Here is a 21,371-nt window from a genome sequence, read left to right as displayed (position 1 = left end):
ATCAGCTCAAGGTCATGTCTGCATGGTTCCTTCAAAGGGCCATTAATTAGTGAACTAAGAGTTCTGGTCTTTGTCTCTATAATCTCCTGCTGACTAGGGCTTGTGTATCTGGGTGTTTGATTTATTACTTTTCTTGTCTGTTGTCTTTGTCTTTTTTATGGAGTATCTGTTACCCACATATCCTGTCAAACCAGATATGCTCACAGGATATCTGACATGGTGATCCCATATAATGCATCTCAGGTGTTGTCTGGAATTTGTAGCTTTTCCACATATGTATGTTTCTGCCTCTTTTCTCATGTCATGACTGTATCTTCAGGAGATTTTTCTTCACCTCCACTTTTATTAAATAGTTGTAAGATTGCTTTGCTTTGAACTGGAAAGCTACTTGGTAGTGGAGGACAGGGATATGATATATGGTTTGCATTCCAGGGCAGTGGCATGGAGAAAATCTTTTGGAAAGCTCTGAGGGGACTGCAGTGCCCTGAGAAGACTGCTGGTGATCTGTGCCTCTCTGCAGCAGTCTGTCATTGAGACTGGCTAAGAAGGGATGCAGCCAGCACGAGCAAGGAGTAGCTGAAAACACAGAAAGGCAAGGGACCAAAATTTTGAGATGGCTATTTTGTGACCCATGGGTTGTGTGACTTCACAGAACAACCAAGGGCATATAGCCAAGGCAAAGTGGGAAGACATTTCTGGCCTTATGTTTATCAGAGGTTGGCAGGGAAAACACTACCGGGCTCTCCAGAACGGAGGGAGCTACATTTCACATATTACATGCTCACATTGCACGCTTGCCTGCAGTGAGAATGACACCAAGCAGATCTTCTCAAATGTGCCATGGTTTCCTCTTAAAATGATCTAGTTCCTCTACTCCAGGTGAGAGCTCTGGAGCACGTTAGTCTGTATTTATACAGCGTATCAGCTGACCAGGGAATAAAGAGCAAAACACTTGCTGCACCAAACTGACAGCGCATACAAAACCTTGAGAGTCAGCCACCTGTACATCTAGAATGCTGCAGCTTATCTGATTCAAGCTATTTCATTTCTGCAGTCAGTGAAAACAGGCAAGAAAGAAAAACTGGTTAGTAAAAATTCAGACATATTTAAAAATCATTGTCATTTCTTGTTAATGCTGTGCTCACATATGATCCAGACTGGATGTGATTGTTGATCAACAAAGCTCCAGACCTAGCATCATTGGTCCTAGAACAGTTGAGCCCCCTTCTGAATAATCTCATCAGATTGATGCATTTTCAGCATTTTCAATAATTCTAATCACATTCAGTGATGAAACTGCATGACTTAGGTGTCTGAGGTGGCCAAAATTTTGAGGTTTAGGTCATCTCCTTACAGTAAGCTCCCCCAAAAGGTGAAAAGACTTCTTCAAATTCAAAAAATCCAGATTTTATTGAAATATCAATTAGAACACTAGACAGAACACAAATAAAAAATTTTATAAATTGTGCTTTCCCCATGCACTGTGGCCTTGAAGGTGGGTTTGTTGCTTCCAGACTTATATTTTGTGAACTTAATGCCTTTTTGTTATAGCACACTCCTCTCTGTTCCCTAGGATGTTTTATGTCTTTCACCTGAGTTTTGCTGTCATTCTTTTCTGCCTGCCATACACTGCAGTCCCTGGAATCTGCTCTCCCCTGAGAAGGCACAGTTACTCTCCAGTGCAGAAGCAGCAGGAACGTAACACACAAACTAAAAATAATTTTTAGCTAGGAACTACATATGCAGCACTCATTTAGTTATAGAACATAAATTTAGCTTGTTCTTTTTATTCTGGCTATGTAGTTTAAAACAAAAAAATTTTTTCAGCTTTACAGTAGTACCTTGGCTATTTTAGTTGCTCTTGTGTGAGGGAATATTTTTGATATATGAACATAAAGTTATCAGTCACATTTTATGCCAGAAAAATAAATGAGCATTTGCAAATGAAATTCCTGATGCTATTGTTAAAGGTACCAATAGAGAAAACAAAAACAAACAAACAAACAAAAAAAAGAGGACATTACAGTGGGATTCATGTGTTCACATGTAGATGTTCATAGTGTAAGTATCTACATCGGAAGTTGTCTTCTAGATTCTTATAAATCAATGGATAGAAAAAGGTATTTTTATGGTGTGTGATTCATCCCACCCTCTCTCTTTTACATCTCTAAAATAGGTCAGTTGAAGTACATTCTACAATGTGCCTCATCTCTCTAATGAGTATCAAAGGAGTTTTGCTAACATTCTGCATGTGGATGGCTTCCACTCTGAGTAGCCACAATATTTAAGGATATTAGGAAGCTATAAAAAACATATATATGGGATTCTGAAGAAATAAATAAAAATGGTATCATTTTTCCTTTATGAAAAAAAAAGCACCATTTTCTTACTGCTTATAAAATTGTTCTTCAGAACATACTTTGCTACCTTGTCAAGTTTTTTTGTGCTACAATTACCTAAAAAGAAGGGAAAAGTACAAAATGAGATGTGACATTCTGATAGAAATCCTGCCACTTTCCAGGAATCTGGTTCTAAACATGACTTCATTAAATTTTCTGCCTTCCCTAGAATGTCCTGTGCCTGGACTTAATGTCCTATTGTAAACTAAATGGCTTTTCTCCATGCGCTTTGTCAGTAACACTGTAGCTTTTGAACAGCAGCTCCTATACACTTCACATTGTCAAAAACGTTGCAATACTCATGCATGATATATAATTTCTTTCCCCATTGTGCACAAAGGAAACAAAAAGACAAAGGTGTTGTTTTTTTGAAGTGTGACAGCAAATCTCTACCTGATCCAGACTTCACAACAGAATTCTCAGTGATCAGTTCAACTCCTAGATTTTAAGTTACCTCTGTACCATCACATCTGTGTAGGTATTTTTAGTATGTTTTATGTCAGTAATAGTTATTTAGGCCTCCTTTTTTACTGAACTTTTAAATTGCTCTTCATATGATCCTTTCCTTTTATGTATAGCATTGTCAAGTACAGTACTGTAGAAAAAGAAATGGAACATGAAAGAGATATGGTACTTAAAAAATATTAATTAGCAGCTATGAAGTAAAATTATTTTTCCAGGGAGAAATTCAGTATTTTAAGCTTTTTCTTGGGAGAAAATTACTGGAAAATTGGCAGAGCAGCTGGTAGCACTAGACCTATTTTGCTGCTTCCATCTGTGCAATATATGTAAAATATTCTCTTCCAAAGATGGATGAAACCTGCATGATCTCATAGCATTTACTTCCAGGAAGAAGCGGGGGAAAAATTGTGAAAGTATTATTTGTTTCCTTATTTAAGAAAGAACTTCCTCATAATCATTACCAAGGAGGTAGAAAATATCACTTGATGAACAAACTTATACTAAATGCATTTTTACTTAGGGATATCGTGTTCTTGGAAAAAATACTCAGAGCACATAGGTAGCAACATGTAGGGTTCAGGTCATTTGCTATGGGGGAAATGTAACTTTTTATGTGCCAGAGAATATCTTTTTTGACTATTTTTAGCATTCCTGCCATTTAGAACCAAACATTCATTTGCAAAGGCAAATGTTTGCTTTTCTAAAGTGTTTCAAAGGTAATTCATTTCTGACAGAAACAATACACACAGAGATTAAACTGCATTAGAGACTGTTAATTCACAAGTTTCCCTTCATTTCCATTCCCTTTTAATGCAGCTATCTGCTTCCAAAACATTAATGTTTAGCAGTCTGAACAGATGACTGATTATTTGCTTACAAGGGCTTGAATAAGGAGGAATGAAAACTTAAAAGTGCAGACATGCAGGTAGTTCAATGTTGTGGAACTGCCTCTGACGACATATGACAACAGCCATTTGAAAAACTCACTAAATGTAGTTTTTGCACAAGTAAAAAAATACAATATATGGGCAGGGGAGAAAGGAGGCAGAGAAACAAAATACTGATATTCTTGCAAAAATTGCAACTTCAAGACTCTTCGGCTATCTGGTGAAGTTAAGTGGTGTATGTTGATCACAGCAATAGCCTTTCAATAGAAGGAAATAAATCTAAAAAGGAGGAGTTGAAGCATTCAGGGAGAAATATAGTTTAAGGCAATGATTTCAGTTAAGGTGATAGTCTTGACAGTGGTTTAATATAAAATTTAATGTAAAGTAAAAATAATAATTTTGATACTGATCTTATACATATTTCAATCATGCAAGCAGCCAACTAAAATCATTACTTACTTCCATATGAAAGAGATTATGATCAAGTCTCTTAAATTTCATATTCATCTGCTAATTATTACCTATGTATGTCCTAGTTATACAGGATAAAATACAAACTCATACGGTCCTTGAAATTATCATAAAGGGACACAGGAGGATCTTGTTCTCTCAATGTCCTAGTAAAAGTCATGTCCAGTACAAATAGTAGTGTGAGAATTTTAAAGTGTTCCATCTAATAGTTATTATGTCAGTAAATCTTTTTTTCTTTAAGATTAAACTGCTTTTAGTATTCTGATCAATAGTCTAGAGACTATTCTGGATTGGGAAGGAAGGAGGTGAAAAACATTTAGCTGTTCAGAAAAGAAGGCAAGATTCTTTGGGTAAACACCACAAAAAGAAATCTCATTACTCCTTACTTTAAAGGAGAAGGAAGGAGAAGGGAAGAATAAAGAATAAATGGTCTAGGCACTCACCAAGGAAGGCAACATGCTGGTCCATGCTCCAAAAACTTTATATTACTCAGTAACAGTTTCATATAAAAGGCATAAACTAGATCCTTTTCCTGTTTGTAAGGATACTTGGAAGAGATTCAGTGATTCAGTACAACAAAAGGCCACTTCCTAAGCCCTACCCACCTGTGACCAATTCTTATTATACTATTGCTAAGCAGGGGAGGCAAGGGGGGGCCTGTTTCTTGAAAGGTGAAAGTTGTCATCTTGTGAATTTTCCTTTATAAAAATGGCTGCTGTGTGTCACAGTTATCAGAAGGGCTGCAGCCAGCAAGCTGATTACCACTTACCAAAAATTCTCCCTGTCCACAGACAGAAGTGCAGCTGTTCTCAAAAAAGTTAGTTACCATCATTGATTTTAATGAAACTGAAGGCAGGTTCATGGGCAAAATTGCTCCTGCTCTATGGTTCAAAGAGGTAGATGGGACATAAAAGAAGAGCACCAGAGAGCCTATGAAAGTTGGGTGTGAGGGAAATCTTCAATGATAGGGTCTATTGGGGCATTCAAGGTATCTTCCATTGCTAGGAAAGGGAAGTACTCTCACAGCATTTAAATGGATGGCCAGTGTGGCAGATATCTTAAAAAATGTATTTTTACTCTTTGAAGCTACATTTTGGAATAGTTTTCCCTATAGCTTTAAAAAAGAAAAGGCTCATATATTGATTTAGAATATATTATGATTTTTAAGCCAACTTCATGCTTTTTAGAGCATGCTTTTTTAGACCCATGATTTTTGAGCTAGCAACAATACCATGTATGTAAAATCTGGGAGACAGTCCAAACCTGGGCACAATGGATTAAGCATCCAAAAATGTGATTGCTATGAAGGCTTCATTGCAGGTTATTTGTCTTGTCAGATAGCAATTTCTTAGCTCAGAAATGTGTGTTTCTAGGTGGCTACAGGTTTTTGGGGCCTTTTTTTGCCAAAGGAATTCTTACATAGCTGGAAAAAATAAAAGCTGACCTTGTCCTCTTGTTCCTGAAAATTGAGATGACAGCTAGAGATATTTTGAGCTCATAGTATACAGACTGAGAAATCATAACGTCATGATGAACATAGAAATTGCTGGAAGTTGCAGTTTCTAAAAACAAAGCAGCAATAGAGTAATGAATCCTTTTATTGCAATTGTAGCTGCTAGTCCCTCAGAAGAAATCCACTGTTTGTTTTTTTGTAAAAATAAGCTTTCCTTTGCAAAATCAGTTATACTCTTGTCTAATAAGGACAGATAATACGTGTATACAAAGCTCAGCCCAACACAAAGTATAAAAACGGAACAACAGACAAAAGGAGCTTTGAAGACAGTGTTGTAAGTGTCATGGTTTGTTGTGACCTCTCCAATTTACAGGACAATGTACTGTGTGAATCAAACTTTATTTCATAAGCTCATTAGGTAAAAGGCAAACAAGGGCTCAATCCCTTTTGAATAGACTAGCCTAAATTGAAAATTCTCTAGTTAATTACTTCATTAATTCACTAATTTGTGTGAGCAAAATTTGTTTTTTTATGAGCAGCAAAATAGTTACCTAGCCAACAGAGCAAAATTTATGAGCAAAATAGTTACCTAGCTAACAGTGAGCATGCTCATCCTTCTTTCTCCATCATGATGAGGATGTCCCCTTAATTGCACTGGGATGCATGAGAGCCTCAGCAGTCTGGCTGCTGATGGATCCGCTTCATACTGTGTTTGGGTGAGCTCGCATATTTGTACCTTCCAGCTCAGAAGTTTGGTTTATACTATTCATATTGGTCATTTCAGTTACTGGGCAAGAATTTGCTCAATTCTGAAGACTTTTGGTCTTATCTGGTGTTAATGAGCAGTTACGTATAAAATTGTAAGGATAGGAGACCTTCTTCTTCATGTCCTTGAGTATCTGGTGTACGTGTTGCTCTTGCGTTAGCCCAGTGGTGCTGCTCCCAGCATACATCAGGCGTTAGCATGAGCTGTGTGTTAGGCCCAAAGCCTGAGCAGGGGTTGAGTGAATAGCCACAGATGGTGAGCATATTATAGAGACCAAAAATGAGAATCACATTTGTATTGTGATTCAACTATATATTGCAACTACTCTGCTAAGAGGAAGTTGTACTTTTATTGTGACTGAAGTGCATTGCTATATCACTCTGCTAAATCAAAATCCTGTGTAATGTCAAATAACTTAAAATGAGAAAATCTGGTATTCAACACTAAACCCTCTGCTTGTGGAATATCTAAAAAGCTGGTCAGAGAGTACTGGCCTCCTGACACCTTCAAAGAAAAATCAGCTTAATAGAGATGTATCTAACATTCAAAAACATTAAATGAAATATAAAATGCTGTGAAATTCGAATTGGATTCAGGTACCTGTTGTTTATTGGATGTTTTGGTGAACCATAGACTTTGATCCCTCCCACTCTGGACCACAGCACAATGCCTTTTGGGTTAGACACACCAAAATAACATACATTTGAAATGCCTTCTCACTTTTTCAGAAACATATTTTGAGTATCTCAAAATATGTGGTGAGCATTAGCTCTACAGAATTTTTCAGGAAACTGAAAAACAGAGATGATTTCCTTTTATATTATCTAGCAGGCAAGGCTGATCTAATTTAGATTGTCTGAAGTACTTCCAAGTCCTGCCCATTTTATCCGAAATCATATGACTGATCTGTAAAAATTAGATGTTGTAAACCAATAGATCAGATTAGCAAACTTTCTTACTCTCTTCAGTGTTGCTGCCCCAAACTGAGAGTACTTTTAGAGGTCAACATTCAGTCTAAATACTGCCCTTTCTCCTGACTGCTCTGAAGACAGCTCCTGTGATGCTCCAGTGGAAGAAAATCACCTAACCTTAATAGTTTTCCTCACCCCCATGCCCTCCCCAAAAATCTTAAATATGATTTTTGTTCTGTTATCGATGTTCCTCACTGCTTATTATGTAAAATTTCCACATTACTCTTTGCAGGCCTGGTTTCCTTATGTTTTGGTGTTTTAAATCAATCTACTTTATTCAAATATTTTATTTTAGATTTTTATTTATATTTACAAAAGAATCAGTGCTTCCCCACCTATGGATGAAATTATTTAATCCAGGAATAATATGTAACTGTAGCCTTACTGTGCGAAAATTTTCTGTTTGTCAAGAGCACTTGAACTAAGTTTACTAAAACCAAAATTTGCTAGCTGAAAATACCCCAGTTAGCTGAAATGTTCCACTTTTTGAGTTATTTCTCTGGAAAACTGTAATTCAGAAGTGTAACAAGAACCAAAATCCACTGAAATAAGTAGGTGTTTTTCATTAACTTCAGTTTGATGAAAGCCTAAAACTGCCTTGTATTATTTGTAAGAATGTATGGGTGACACAGTCCACCAAAATACAGTTTCCATTTTCTTGCACAGACCCCAAGAGAGGAGCAGTTTGGAGACTGCTGGCCTAGTCTGCAAGCACCTGCCTCCTATCACTCAAGCACCTTTTAGTCAAAGGGGCTTGCTTCAAATCCAACATGTAGATTTTTTGCTTTCGAGTTGCTCATAATGTGATGTTCTACCCTCTAATTGCTATTTCTGGCTAGCAAGAGTTATTTCTGGCAATTTCATTCTGTTAGTTCACATCTTGTTTTTTGTTAATGTCAGTATTTCTCCTGCTTTCTTTCCGCATTTACACATCGTTTTATGAAATAGAACTTCATACTCGGAGTTCTTTACTAGTGTAAAAAAAAGGAAGTGCCATTATTCATGAGTAACCAGAGTCACTAACAATTTCTCCAGTTAATAAACTTATTTATTTCTCTGATGATGAAAAATCAGCCTGAGGTTTGTCCTGGCTGGAGACTTGTTTGTTCTATTATGCTTCAAACACTAAAGCCAAAGACATCCCAAAGAGCCTTCATCATCCCGGCCTTCAACCCTTCGTTTATACAAGAGCTTTCTGGGGAGTACATGGAAAGGAAACGTGGTGCTGGACTCATGAATTTCTCTCACACTTATCGTACTAGGCCTTTCTGCTACACAGCTGAGGCTGCCACAGGGCAGGTTTGGTGTTGTCGCACTGAATCCCGTGAAGATGGTCGGGCCTCTTCACTTCCTCTGCAGAGCCTCTGGTTGCACCCGTCATCAGTACTGCCTCAGCCACTGATGGTGAGCTGAGGGTGACACATGCCACGGGTGTGTGTGTGTGTGCGTGTGTGTGACAGCTTGTGTGCTGTGAATGACCACTGGCGATGCTCTTTTCACAGAGCTTCTGTTCGTAGGTAAGGGCCTGSCTCCTTCTCTTCTGCAGTCCTAAGAAACACAAATGTGTGTTACACCGCCAATTATAACGGCCTAAGCATGCTGTGACTTTGGCGGTGCTAGAAAAGCAGCAGCAAAGTGTAGCCATGCCTATCGGCAACACGATACGACAGAAAGGCAGCACCGTCCTGCTTTCCCCTGCACAAGAGCCGAAGGCATCAACACCACAGCCCCCACCAGCGCTCAGCGGCGCGCCTCCCCTCCCACCGGGCGCAGCAGAAGCCCCACGGACACCCCCAAGAACCGCGGGCGGCGGGACTGAGACTGACGCGCAGCTGTCGCCCGGCAGCAGTGGCGGGGGGCAGCGCCTGAAGGGCCCCGCGGCGCGGCCGAGCAGCGACACGGGCTCGGCGGCGCTCCCCGGCCTCCGCGGCGCCCCCCGGCCTCCATGTCCCAGCATGCACCGCACCGCCCCAGGCACCCTGCCCGGCCTCTCGCGAGAGGCGAGAAAAGCTGTGGGAAGCCGGCCTTCGTACCCGTGATTTCCTCTCGCCGCACTAGCACTGGAGCGGCATCCGAAGGAAGTGCCCGTGTCAGGAAAAAATGCTACCCGCAGCGGGAGGTGGCAGATGCAGGGGAAGCTGCTTCTTAGCCTGTGACAAGGCGGCGCTCACAGAGCGCTTTCAGCACTGGCCACGACAGAGGATACCTTCCAGCGCCTTCTCCTCCGTCGCTCGTCAGGCAGTGACAGAGCCACCCTCGGGGAGGAGGTGGAGAGCTGGGCCCTCGCAGAGGCGGTGGCGCGGTGTGCGATGCCTGGGCCGAGCCCCTGCCCCGTCCCTGCCCCACTGTCGGGGCCGGGTGGGTGGCAGCGGCCAGGCTGGTGCGGGGCGCCGGGCGCGGCGGCGACTATGATGCCTGGAGAGACGCCGCTGCCGCCGGCGGGGACGGCAGCCGCGGCGGCCTGCGCCAACTGCGGGCTTCTGCAGCAGGTAGCAGCGGGTCGTTGCCTGGGCGGCTCTGGAGCTTCTGGGGGGCTGTTGCTGACGGGCGCGACCGCGGGGCGTTAACGGGCAGGCGGCGATGGGCGCCGCGGTCAGCTCCGCCGGCGCAGCGGGAGCTCGGGTAGCGAGTGCGGCGAGCAGGGCTGCGGCGGGAGCGGCCGCGGCGAGCTTTAACGGAGCGAAAGGCTATGCATATCTGGCAGAAGAGTAGTTTGTCTCCCTGCAGCCCAGGCTCTGCAGCATGGCTGAAGGGATCTGCTAGTGACCTCCTTCTACTCTGTCATGTGCCGTAGATGTATCCTTTTGAGTTTGCTTCGCTGTGGCGGGGGAATGTAGGTTCCCGGGGAAATGCAGTTCCTTCAGTGCCCTTAGGAGTGCTTGTGGTTTGGCAGTATAACAGCCTGGACAATGTGTTCCCTCTTATATGAGAGAAAGGTCTTCAGACATGCCTAGAATGAGTTTGAATTATGAAGCAGGGAAAATCACCAAATAGATACTGTTTATTGGGAATATTCTGCAAAGGCTTAATCTGAATCTGAAAGAGAAAGCTATGGGGAAATTTTTAGTATATAATTTGCTGTAAAGGCAAAGCTTTAAAAACTCTTGTAGTATAGCCTCATCATTCTTGTGGAGTCTGCACTCTTTACAGGCATTTGTATATGCATGTAAATATGAATGTATTTTTAATCAATTAGTAACTTTTTCACTGAAAGAGTGAGTTAGAAAAAAAGGCAGATTATTGCACTGTGTAGAACATGAGCAGTTAATGACTGTAGGTAGTTTTGGGGGTATTTACAGCATATGCTACTATTTCTGGGGTGGAACTTCTTTACCAACTTGAGACTCTTCCTTACAGAATTTAAATGAATATGTAGCTGCATTAATAGCGCTGAAGCAAAAAATGATTGATGGAGAGTAAGTACAATTGCACAAGTGTAACTTTTTTATTGCTCTTAAATTTTTAAAGAAATGCAGCAAATGTGATTCTGTGAAAAGTAGATATTCATTAATGCAAAAAAACTAAATTCTTCTCAAAATAATATAACTTCTTCAGGAATAGTTCTTAAATCTAGATTGTAAGCCTTGTTTGTTTATGCCCTAAAACGTCTGTGTCATGGTAGTAAAAACAGGGATGTTTTGTGCAGCTATATAATTTGCTTATATATGTAGCAGAATAAGCTCTTTGAAGAGATTTGATTGTTTTTATTTGTCATGAAGAATGTAGTATGAGAACTAAAAGTTGACCACAGCCATATACAAACCTTTTTAAGAAAATATAGTCTTAGCATTAATGTCTGAAATGCTGCTGGTGTTAAATATCAGAATATGTGAAAGTGAGGCTGAGTGATGATCAGAACAGTGGTGTTTTAAAATGCTCTTGGTGGTTTGCGTTCTCTTCTGTAATAGCTTGCCCTTCCCTTTCTCAATCACYGTCAATATATGGTTGTATGGAGAAATGTTTGTGTGTATACCCCCATACTGTGGCCTGATGTCCTTGCCACCTCTCCCAATTGTAATGGTTTATTTCTCATGTACTCTTTCCCAGATACATGTCAATCTGGCTTTCGCTAGTCTAAATTCCAGTCATGCATTCCAGTTTCCAGGAAGGATTTGAAAGAGCCCTCACTGTCTAACTGAGACCCTTTTCCTCAAAATTCTGTCACTCTGTGGATGCATGGATTCCTTCTGATGCCTTCAAACTTTGTGCCCTTTTATCCCTGCCAATGCACATATTTCCACATATGTGGGAATTGCCTCTTCTCTAGATACTTGTGGCTCAGCCCCTCTCTTTTTTGCAAAAGTTGAACTCTTGCAAGAGAAAGTAATTCAACCCTCTCTGTATTGCAGTAACTGTCATGGTCCTTCTCTTTCATGTCCTTTCTTCTCTCTGTTCTTCAAAAACATAAAAACTTGAGCAAAGGACAGCACCTTTCTTGGTGTTGTCTTGTCTCACTATATACCTTACATAAAAATAAATGCTATACTCTTCTTATGGCATCTAGGAGAATAGTGTTTAATAGTTTTCTCACAGTGGTGGTTTACTGAAGCAAAATGGTTATATTGACTTGTATCAGCAATTGCAGACCACTCTCATGCCTTCTGCATTTATCTGTAAAGCAAAAGGAAAAGTATCTTAAGACGTAGTTGTCCAAATCAGCTGAGAAAATGAATAATACAGCTGGCTTTTATGAGTAATGTCTTTATTTTCTATCTTGCAGTCGTTTGCTGACAGAGTATCAACAGAAATGCACTGATATCCTTTGTTTTTCTATTAGTGTTTGTATGTGAAATTTTGATATCCTAATTCTGTAAGAGGACTTGAGGGATTTTTTGATTTAAGTTAAGAGAGGATGCCTCTCTGTAGTAATGAACAGACTGAATAGACTTTACAAAGACTCTACAGAAAATAGGGCTTTGGAGTTAACTTTAATGCACTTGAGATCTGGCTGTGTCTAACATACGACTTAATACGGACCATTTTAAAGCTGTGTTATTGAGAATGACTCAAGTTTTGTCTTGCATCGGAAGAAACTCTAATGTTATTTTAGAGCCTCTGCTTATTCACTTCAAATATAATGAAATGTTTCTCTAATACGTTTTGTCTGTTGGAGGGAATGCATGACTTTGTATTTCTTTGCAAGTGGGGATTGGATTCAAATACACTTAAGGAAAATATGGTAAACTATTTTACCAGTATATTTCTACCTTAACAAGAGATTACAGCTTCGGTTTGCTGAAAGGTAAGAAAGAATACAATCCTGTTTAAACGAAACTGTTTATTTAAATCTACTATATTCACTGTGTCTTAGACAGTTTTAGGAGCCTTTCACTGTAATGGCAGCTGCCCTGGGTCTATGTTAAGCTTTTCATCTGATCCTTTTCTTCAGGCATTTCTAGGCCATAATTTGCAAAGATATCCTTGATGAGGAGAGAAATGGGGGGGGGGCCCAGAGAGGAACAGAGTCAGACTGTCTAACCTTCTTCCACAGTACCTGTGCTAATATCTTTTCCTTCCCACAGTTGGACTCTGCTCTTCATTCACAGCACTACTTATGTGGACACACTTATTCCTGGCATCTCAATGTAGGCAGCTGGGAGGTACTACTGTGTGACATGTGCAGCCTGCCTGCATCCAACTTTATGCTCCATTTAATGCTTTTAAATCAGATCTTTAATTTTCTTTGAGTGTAAAAGATTATATGGAACAATTAGATCACTTAGATAATAAAAGCCTTTGGATATCTGGCAGAACGTTTTTCCATCAGGGAAAGGAAAATACTCAAACAGTTGCCTGAAGAATCAGAACGCTGAGTTTGGACTTTAAAACACCCATGGATTTGTTTTGTTTTTAATTACACTTCCCATTTCAGAGAGATCTCTGCTCTTCGTTGCCAAGTGGAGCAGATGCTAGAGAAAATCCTGCCTCTGGAAAAGTGTCAGGAAGAGTTGGGTTCTTTGAAAGCAGAATTGGAAGAGAAAAAGGTGTGCTCTTAAGATTTAAATAACTTGCACTTTTTCCATTGAAGGAACTATGTTTGTTTAACTCTCATCTTAATGATCCTGGTTGTTATTTCCAGCCCTTTAGAACAGGCAGCTCTGGTTTTAGGTCAACTTAATTAAATGGTGGTGAGATCTAGATAGGGAAAAAGTTCAGCCCTTTGTAGTTTCTGTGATTTGTGATCAAATTTTATTTTTTTCTAATTTTCTGTTATTTAGGGAGAAAGGAGAAGCATATTTTCAAATTCCTTTAGGTTTCAATTCCAATCTTATTAGGTTACTGAATTCTCCATAACCTATTCTAATGAAAAAGGGACAAAGAGGATCTGTCCAGAATAGTGTTTTGCCTCTGTTACCATTTTGAATACATGCTTTTGTTTTTAGCTCCTTGAGTTTATCCTTAATTTCTCTCCCCACCCCTTAGCTGAGATTTAGTCTTCTTTAGAAGAAAAGCTTTTGACACTTCAAATCCCCCAAATACAAGTATTCATTAGACACTAACTATTACTTATGGCAAGGGAAGAAAAAAACCCCAACCTTTCACTCTTGTAATTTTTTAATCTCCCTATAAGATAGAGAATTAACATTTGTCCTGTCACTATGCCTAGTTTCTCTTCTATGTTAGCACTGTTTTTTAATCTTTAAACTGTCTTCCCTCAGCAAGCATTTGTAGTGGAGGTCCTGATGGCACCTGTTCAGAAAAAGCAGGATTTAATGTATAGTTGTGCTCTTGACTTCAGCTTTGAGTTCCTGTCCAAATAAGTGATGGAGGCACAGGCTCCAGAGATTTGTTGTTGCTGTTGTCAGAACTTGTGCCTTTAAAGAACAAATATAATCTGACTTTTCAACTCGCTTGTTTTCTCAGTGAATGTATCTTTTGACTATCCAGTTGTTTCCATTAGAACAGGTCTGCCATCTATTTTCTATCTTCTGTAAGGACATATTTTAACTGTGCTTTCTTTCTTTGTAGAGTTCTCTCAAGATCTATCAAGAGAGTCAACTGGAATATGTTAGGATTAAAGAAGAAATAGTAAAAAGTGATGCTGCGTGAGTGATAACTTTCTTTTTTACTTTTTGTCACCTTCTTTCTTTCCCTGACTTTACAGAACTTGTTCCTCTACCTTGCTAGTTGTGCTTTCCATTTTGCTGAGACTTTTATGCTTGTGAGATTTTTAGAGCACGGAGTTGATGGGAGAATTGTCTTATATTTTGTAGCAAGCTTTCTGAAAGGCTGTATTAGATTAATTAGTATCCTGTCTTGAAGTGGCTGTTGGAGAGTGTTTAATGAAGGGTTTTAAGAACAAGATGAGATTGGAGAAGAAGCTGTAGTTTCTCCATGTGCTGGTTTAAGTGGTTCTTAGTCTTGGCTTTTTGTTGCTGCTCTCCTTTTCAGTTGTGCTGCTAAGTCTTTGAGGCTGATATATAAGTGATACTGCCAGAGTAATCTGCATTAAAAACAATTTTTTGTTGTTGTTGAAGAGTTTTAAGGAAGCAGCTGAGCAGGCACTGAGTTGTCCATCATGTTTGAAAATGAACAGGAGGGATTTGGCATCAAGAATGCTGAAGCCATTTTTGCTGCCATTGTACAGAGTATTGTCAAATTGTGCCTCGATAATTCCCCCAGTGTGTTCTTGCAGTAACCAGTTGCTCTAGGGCTTCCTTAGCTGTAGGAAATGCCTGTGTTATTTTATAGCTCTTGATCAACTCTTAGTGATTTTGTCTAATTGCTTTTTAACTCTGTTGTACTCCTAGCTTCTAAATCACCTGTGACAGGGAATTGTGGCTTCTTAGTGTTGTGTGGAAAAGTGTTTAAAATTGCCAAGTGGAACCACCTAATGTATGGCCAGGTGCTGTGAGTTTGTATCTGTGGTTATTTTCTGCCATGTGTATTTATCAACACTAGCATTTGCTATCTAGTTGCTCAGAATTCTAAGACCCTTCTGCTTTTTTTTTTTTGTAGTCAGCTTTTAGTTTTGATGTGTTCCAGTACAAATCCCAGTGGGACTCCACTAGTGATTCCTTCCTTCCTTGTACACTGGCCATTATTTTAACTTTTTCCCTCCTATGGTATAGCTAGTTCACATACCTTTGATGTTGAGGCCATCTTAAGCAGTAGGTCACACACGTTCAGTAATTTCAGAGTTGAGTTCCTTCAGAAGCAGAATTCTAATGAGTTCATAAACTGAATATTAATTTACAATCATTAAATTGTAGAAGGACCTGTGAACGTCATTTGATCCACTCTGCTCCTCAGAGCCCGCTTTAGTTAGGTTGCTCTGGGCATTGTCTAGTTGAGTTTGCCAATTCCCTTACCTCTCTGAGCTTACAAGGAGTGCGATACTTGAGAAAAATCCTCCAGCATGTCCACTGCTAATGTTTTAGATATGAAATCTTTCAAAACTCCTCTGTAGGAGTGGAGTACTCGAAACTTAAGACTGTTTCAGAATTAAGTTCGTTCATTTTAATTAAAAGGTCGCGTTCTCTGTAAGGTTGAAGTAAACATGACAGGTAGTTGTTTGTGGTTGTATTTGTAATATTCAAAAGGTGGAGGGAAAAAAAAATACAGACATAGTGTTTTTTGTAGCTTGATTAGATTATACCACTGTATTAATTCTGCTTCTGAATGCAGCTTCTACTAACTCACCTCTCTGTCAGCTGAAGTCCTGTATACATCTAGAAGATCAGATGGGAGCTTGTTTGCTTAATCCAAATACTCATAGATAATCATAGCTAAGGTTATGTGAGAATTCTTAATTTAGGTATGTTCTATAATTTGCTTTTTTGGAAAGCGTTTGAGCTGCATAGTGTAAGAATTGTGTCCAAATGCATCATCTGCAAGCCTTGCTTTTTCAGATAATTAAATGTAATGTCTTCCTATTTTGCTTCTTTCTTAATGTAATTTGCATAGGCAGATGAAATTTGCCAGCATGCCACTTTGCCTGTGAAAGTAATTCCGTTCTGCAAATATCAATGCAATGATAAATGGAGGCATTTTAGTGGTTGCCTGTAGTTATTCAAGTTATTTGCTATTTATAAATGCAGTGCTTCTGTACTTTGGTCAGAACATAATCTGCAGGGAAACATAAGTTGATTACCTGTTATTTTTTTTAAAAGGAAGAAACAAAACTCTTCCTTTCAACTCCCTCCCCCCACCCCTTCCTGGAAAGATGTTTTCTGAGGAAGTTTTTGTGAAATTGTCCCACCTCTGGCTTGTCAAAGCAGTTTTCTGAGCATAGGAAGAGGTAGGTTTGAACCTGCTCAGGCTAAGGGACCCATGTTCTTGGGCCTTCTAACTCTGTAAATGCTTTGACCACTGAACATCCCAAAGGTGGTCAATCGCCCCTTCTCAGTCTGGGTTTGCAGATGCACCCTGGTGCATGCCTGAAGAGATGATCAAAGCTTCCAAGTCCAGAAGGGCTTAGGATGTAAGTCTCAGTTCATTTTACTGTGATGAACTGTGTTCCTCTTCATGAAAGTGATCAGTGAGCATCACTAGCTTCTGCTTGCTTTTGCTTGTTGGGCTAGTCCTCTACCTAGCACAAAACTTTAAAGACTGCTTTCTGGGATATTGGGATTTAATGGAGAAAAATATTAGAAGTGTTTATTATGTTTTCTTCAGTGTGCATGTTTTGAATGGAAGGAGGGATAGGAAATGTCTAAATTGTTGTTTAGGTTGTGTGTGTGTGTATATATATATATATATATATATATATATATTTAATCCATCGTAAACACTTGTATATTCCAAAGTAGAGGCTGTAGGAATAAGTGATCCTGAATGCTATTCCTGATTATCTTATTGCTTGAGTCTTAAAGACTGTAAACAAGACTTAATTATTTTTAAGGAGTGAGGCCAGCTTTTCTGTGTTTCTCTATAGAAATACGAAAAACAGAAGACAGTTTTCACAGGATGCACTTGTAGCAACAAGTAAGGTAACTGAAGGTGTTTTCATGCACCCAGATTAGTGGTCTGACTTTCTTAATTGAAGAGCAAACTCTGCATCTGTAGCAGATGCACGTGAGAATGTCAGCAGCATGCCACTGAGTTACGTTTTCAACTTCAGGGCTGCATTGGCATTACGTAACACACTTCACAGAATCAGGACCTATTTACTCTGAAATTGTTGGATTGGTTTTATGGTGTTTTTTTTGTATGACATAATTCTATCCAAACAATGATGTATTAATGTCTTCTTTTTGAACAGGAGAAAGAAACTGGAAGCAAAAGTGAAGAAACTGGAAGGTAACTCTCTATACTGTGTTAACAGTGCTGTCGTCTTCATCTTCCATAGTCTTCCATCTCTTCATTCTTTTGTTATTCAAAGAAGTAATTATGAAAGGTCTAGATTGTCTCGATTTTACTTGAGAACTCTGAGGCTCCTGGGAGCAAGGCAAGCCACTACCATATATTGTGCAAAGTGTCTGAATTATGTCAGCCCTTCTGCAAAATTTTGTCAGTCAAGTGTCTTAGGCTTATAGTGTAAATCAAGTTGAAAGGGACCTCAGGAGGTCATCTGACCTTCCCCTAGAAGCAGGGTCAGCTATGAGATCAGACCAGGTTACTCGAGGCTTTATCCAGTTGAGTCTTGAAAACATTCAAAGATGGAGGCTGCCCAATTCTCTGGGCAACTTGGTCTACTGCTTGCCTGCCCTCATGGTGGAAAAAGTTTCCTTATAGCCAGGTGGAACCTGTCATTTCAGCTTATGCTCATTGTCTCTCATCCTCCCACCACACACAGCCTGGCTCTGTCTTCTTGATTGCCTCCTGTAGGTATTGAAAGGCTGCTATCAGGTCCCTCCTAAGGGAGGGGACCTCTTCTCAAGCTAATCAAGTCCAATTTCACCAGCCTCACCTCACAGGGCATGTGCTCCAGCACCCTAACCATCTTGACAGGATTCTTCTAGCCATGTTTATATTCATTTTTAAGTATGTAGAGATGCTGACATATGTTTCCTGATTTATTTAAAGATTCTAGGAATGGATTTTTTTTTTCCTGTTAAGTAAAGATAAAGCACTTGCCTCGTGGTGCTGATTTCCCCCCCCCCCTTTCTTGCTAGTAGAAGGTGGACATGCATAAAGTATTCTGATACTTACCTTGCTGTACTGCTAGTTGGCAAGGTGAGCATTTTCCTGCATGGCACACTTGGGTACAGCTGTGCTTACCACAATTTAAAGTATTTCCACAGACATTAGAACAATGAATTGCTGTTGACTGGCCACAGTGAACTGAGTGGCTTGTATCTTAATGTTAGAACCCCCTAAAATCGTCCTGTAAAGTACAGGGTGTTTATTTTGACGAAAACTTTGTAGTTCCAGTACATGGCAGCAGGATTTTTATAGCCTCTTACACCCAAACTTATAAATTCTGGCAGAGCTAGAACAAAACACTGTGAGTTAGTTTGCATTGTCAAGTTTGAGAGACTAATTAATCTGTTTTGTTCTCTGTATTCAGTAAATATCCCAGAACCCATATTTTAGCTTATGTCAGTCCTAAATTGCTTTTTGTCAGCCTACCATCTGAGCTTCCTTCTTATTGCTCTTTCTGTTAATACTGTCTCTTCTCTTCTCTGATCTGGTCAGCAGACAGGTTCCCTCTGTCTCTTTCCTCTGCCCTTTGCACATGAGTCACCAAACTGATCTCCCAGAATCTCTCTCAAGCTTCTCTCTGGCTTGTGAATTTTCCAGAAACCTCACATTCAATTCCCAGTTACCTGCCATGCCCTGCATATGTTCTGTGTACTTCCACCCACTTGCCTCCTTCCATGGTCTCTGTTAGGCTTTTAGAGATATTCGTACTGTTCTCAATTTTTTTAAGTTTCAAATGCTATCCTCATCCATCTAATGCAGTTTGCTGTGGTGTTTATTATCTGCAGAGCTATGTAAAACAATTTCACCTTTGGTTCAAAGCCCCTCTGGGGCACATTCCACTTCCCTCTTATTTTTTTAGCCCCTTTTAATCTAGTGCTACTGTACTATATGCTACAGTATATGCCACTGAACTATATATGCTACAGTGTGACCCACTCTTCATTCTCATGTGTAATAAGTGAGAAAAGTAATACATGTATTATAGTTGTTTAGAACACTAGATATGTAGTGAAAGAAAACATACTTACATGGATGAGTTATGCATAAAGCTTGAAATCTTAATGAGCCAAAAGTATAACTTCAATGGATTTGTTCTTCACACTGTTTACTTTTTTCTGGTAATTTGGTTTGCAAACTGATGACCCATGTTATTTAAATTATTAGTCTGCTCTTGTAGTTTCTAACTTGAACTTTGGTTCTCTTGCTTGAAGAGGCTGCAACAAAACATACACAAGACTTCAGACAGCTGAAAACTGAAAAGAAGGGGCTTGAAAAGGAGCTAAAGAAGGCACAAGTAAGACTTTTCTGTTTGTAGATGAGGTTTCTTTTAGTATTTCTGGAAAAAAAGGAAATCATACTAATAAAGCAGATACTGAAATAGTGAAATTGTGTTTTGGGGGATGTTGAGTGAACAAATCTAGTAATAAATTTGGAAAATATTCTATTGCTTAAAATGAAGCATGCCATTTGAAATGTTGATTTAGATCTCATGCTAATTAAGCATAGATACTCTACAAAATGTTTTTCATGAAAGCTTAACATTCTTTAATTTTAACAGGGAAAACTTGATGGTATTCTTAAGGAGAAGTGCAGAAAGAGTAAGTGTTCAGCTTTGATTACCTTCAGACTTATGCATGGTAATATTTAGTTTGAACACTTTTTCTTTTCTTTTTCTCCTCCCCTTCTTTCTTTTCAGTAGTTAAACATGCAGAGACCCAGAGTTCTGGTGAAGATCTTACAACAGATATAGACAAAGGTATGATTTCTAGAAGACCTTTCTCTCTGCAATATAAACCATTATGAATTTGTCACTTTTCTGGAAATTAGTTTATTGTGTTACTTGAAATTGCATTTTTGGAGTGCTTAGAGTTGCATTTGTGGAAACGGAGAATGATGACAAAATTACTGTAAGAGCAGATGTGGTTGATACAAATATGTTACACTGGTTAAGGAACATAGCCACTAATGTATTAAGTGACTGTTCTCAGTTTTGCAGTAAGGAAGATGCTTGTGTCATTAAAATGACTGTGGTCTGCCTCATGCATGTGAAAGGCAGATTGACTTGCAATTATGCAACAGAATGCAACCACTGAGAAAAATATAAACCATACCATTGTCTTCGTCTTTGAAGCTCACTGAGTTTATAAGGAAACGTGGAAAGCGAAGGACACAAGATAGACATTGTCCCAGTTAACATTCCTATGTGAGGCTTTTTGTCTGAATGGGGTGGAAATCCAGTAGAAATAGTTGTTTTTATCCTACTGAATTTTCTTCTGCCAACTTGGAATGTCCACTACAAATTATCTGAGCCCAACTGCATAATTGAACGAACTCCTTAACTTCATCTAAACTGCTGAGGACAGGTAGAGGCCAAAATTTAAGCAACTGTGCATATTCTTTTGCATTTTTGCACTCTATTGGCAATGCTTTTGAATATTACTCTGTCAATTAGCTAGAAAATTTGAAAGCAATTTTCAGATAAAAGAAAAACCTCTCTTTTCTACTTTATGCTTTGCTATATATATATATATATATATATATATATATATATGAATTTTGTCACCCAAAACTGATCCTTTCTGAAAAAGAGACCTTGTCACTGGTTGTGTGTCTCGGTGCATTTTTTGCCACCTTTAGATTGTACTAAAATGGAACCCAATTTCATCCTTTAATTTTTAATTTGGTTCTGGTGAAATGGGAAAATTAAGATCTGAACTCTAATCTGAGCATTATTAATAGCTGTCATACAGAAATTGGCATGTTTTCTTCCTATGTGCAAAGTTTTTTTTTTTTTTTTTTTTTTTTTTAATATCTGCTTATAAGATAGTATCAGTTTGTTGTGGTCTTTGGCTTACAGAATTGCCACAAAACCGA

The 21,371-nt window shown here is 39.2% G+C and overlaps 1 protein-coding gene across 5 annotated transcripts in view; it reads left to right on the top strand.

Annotated features, from left to right (window-relative positions):
- Positions 1-9,447: 9,447 nt before the first annotated feature.
- The window catches only part of ICE1 (interactor of little elongation complex ELL subunit 1), a 36,082-nt gene continuing 24,158 nt past the window's right edge, over positions 9,448-21,371 (top strand). For 2 of the 5 annotated variants that reach the window (XM_026081391.1, XM_026081392.1), the window contains exons 1-10: positions 9,448-9,898; positions 10,767-10,825; positions 12,130-12,164; positions 12,633-12,651; positions 13,282-13,393; positions 14,379-14,455; positions 17,614-17,651; positions 19,709-19,791; positions 20,056-20,095; positions 20,194-20,253. In XM_026081391.1, coding sequence (XP_025937176.1) covers positions 9,719-9,898; positions 10,767-10,825; positions 12,130-12,164; positions 12,633-12,651; positions 13,282-13,393; positions 14,379-14,455; positions 17,614-17,651; positions 19,709-19,791; positions 20,056-20,095; positions 20,194-20,253 — 703 coding nt within the window. In that variant the 5' untranslated portion in view covers positions 9,448-9,718. Of the gene's footprint in view, positions 9,899-10,136; positions 10,206-10,766; positions 10,826-12,129; positions 12,165-12,632; positions 12,652-13,281; positions 13,394-14,378; positions 14,456-17,613; positions 17,652-19,708; positions 19,792-20,055; positions 20,096-20,193; positions 20,254-21,371 lie in introns of all 5 variants that reach the window. The other 3 variants (XM_026081390.1, XM_026081388.1, XM_026081387.1) reach the window with 3 other exon arrangements.

This window comes from Apteryx rowi, unplaced genomic scaffold (assembly GCF_003343035.1).
Source record: "Apteryx rowi isolate R43461 unplaced genomic scaffold, aptRow1 scaffold_549, whole genome shotgun sequence".
Lineage (NCBI taxonomy): Eukaryota > Metazoa > Chordata > Aves > Apterygiformes > Apterygidae > Apteryx > Apteryx rowi.
The sequence above is the reverse complement of the archived record's forward strand: the minus strand, read 5'-3'. Positions and strand labels throughout refer to the sequence as shown.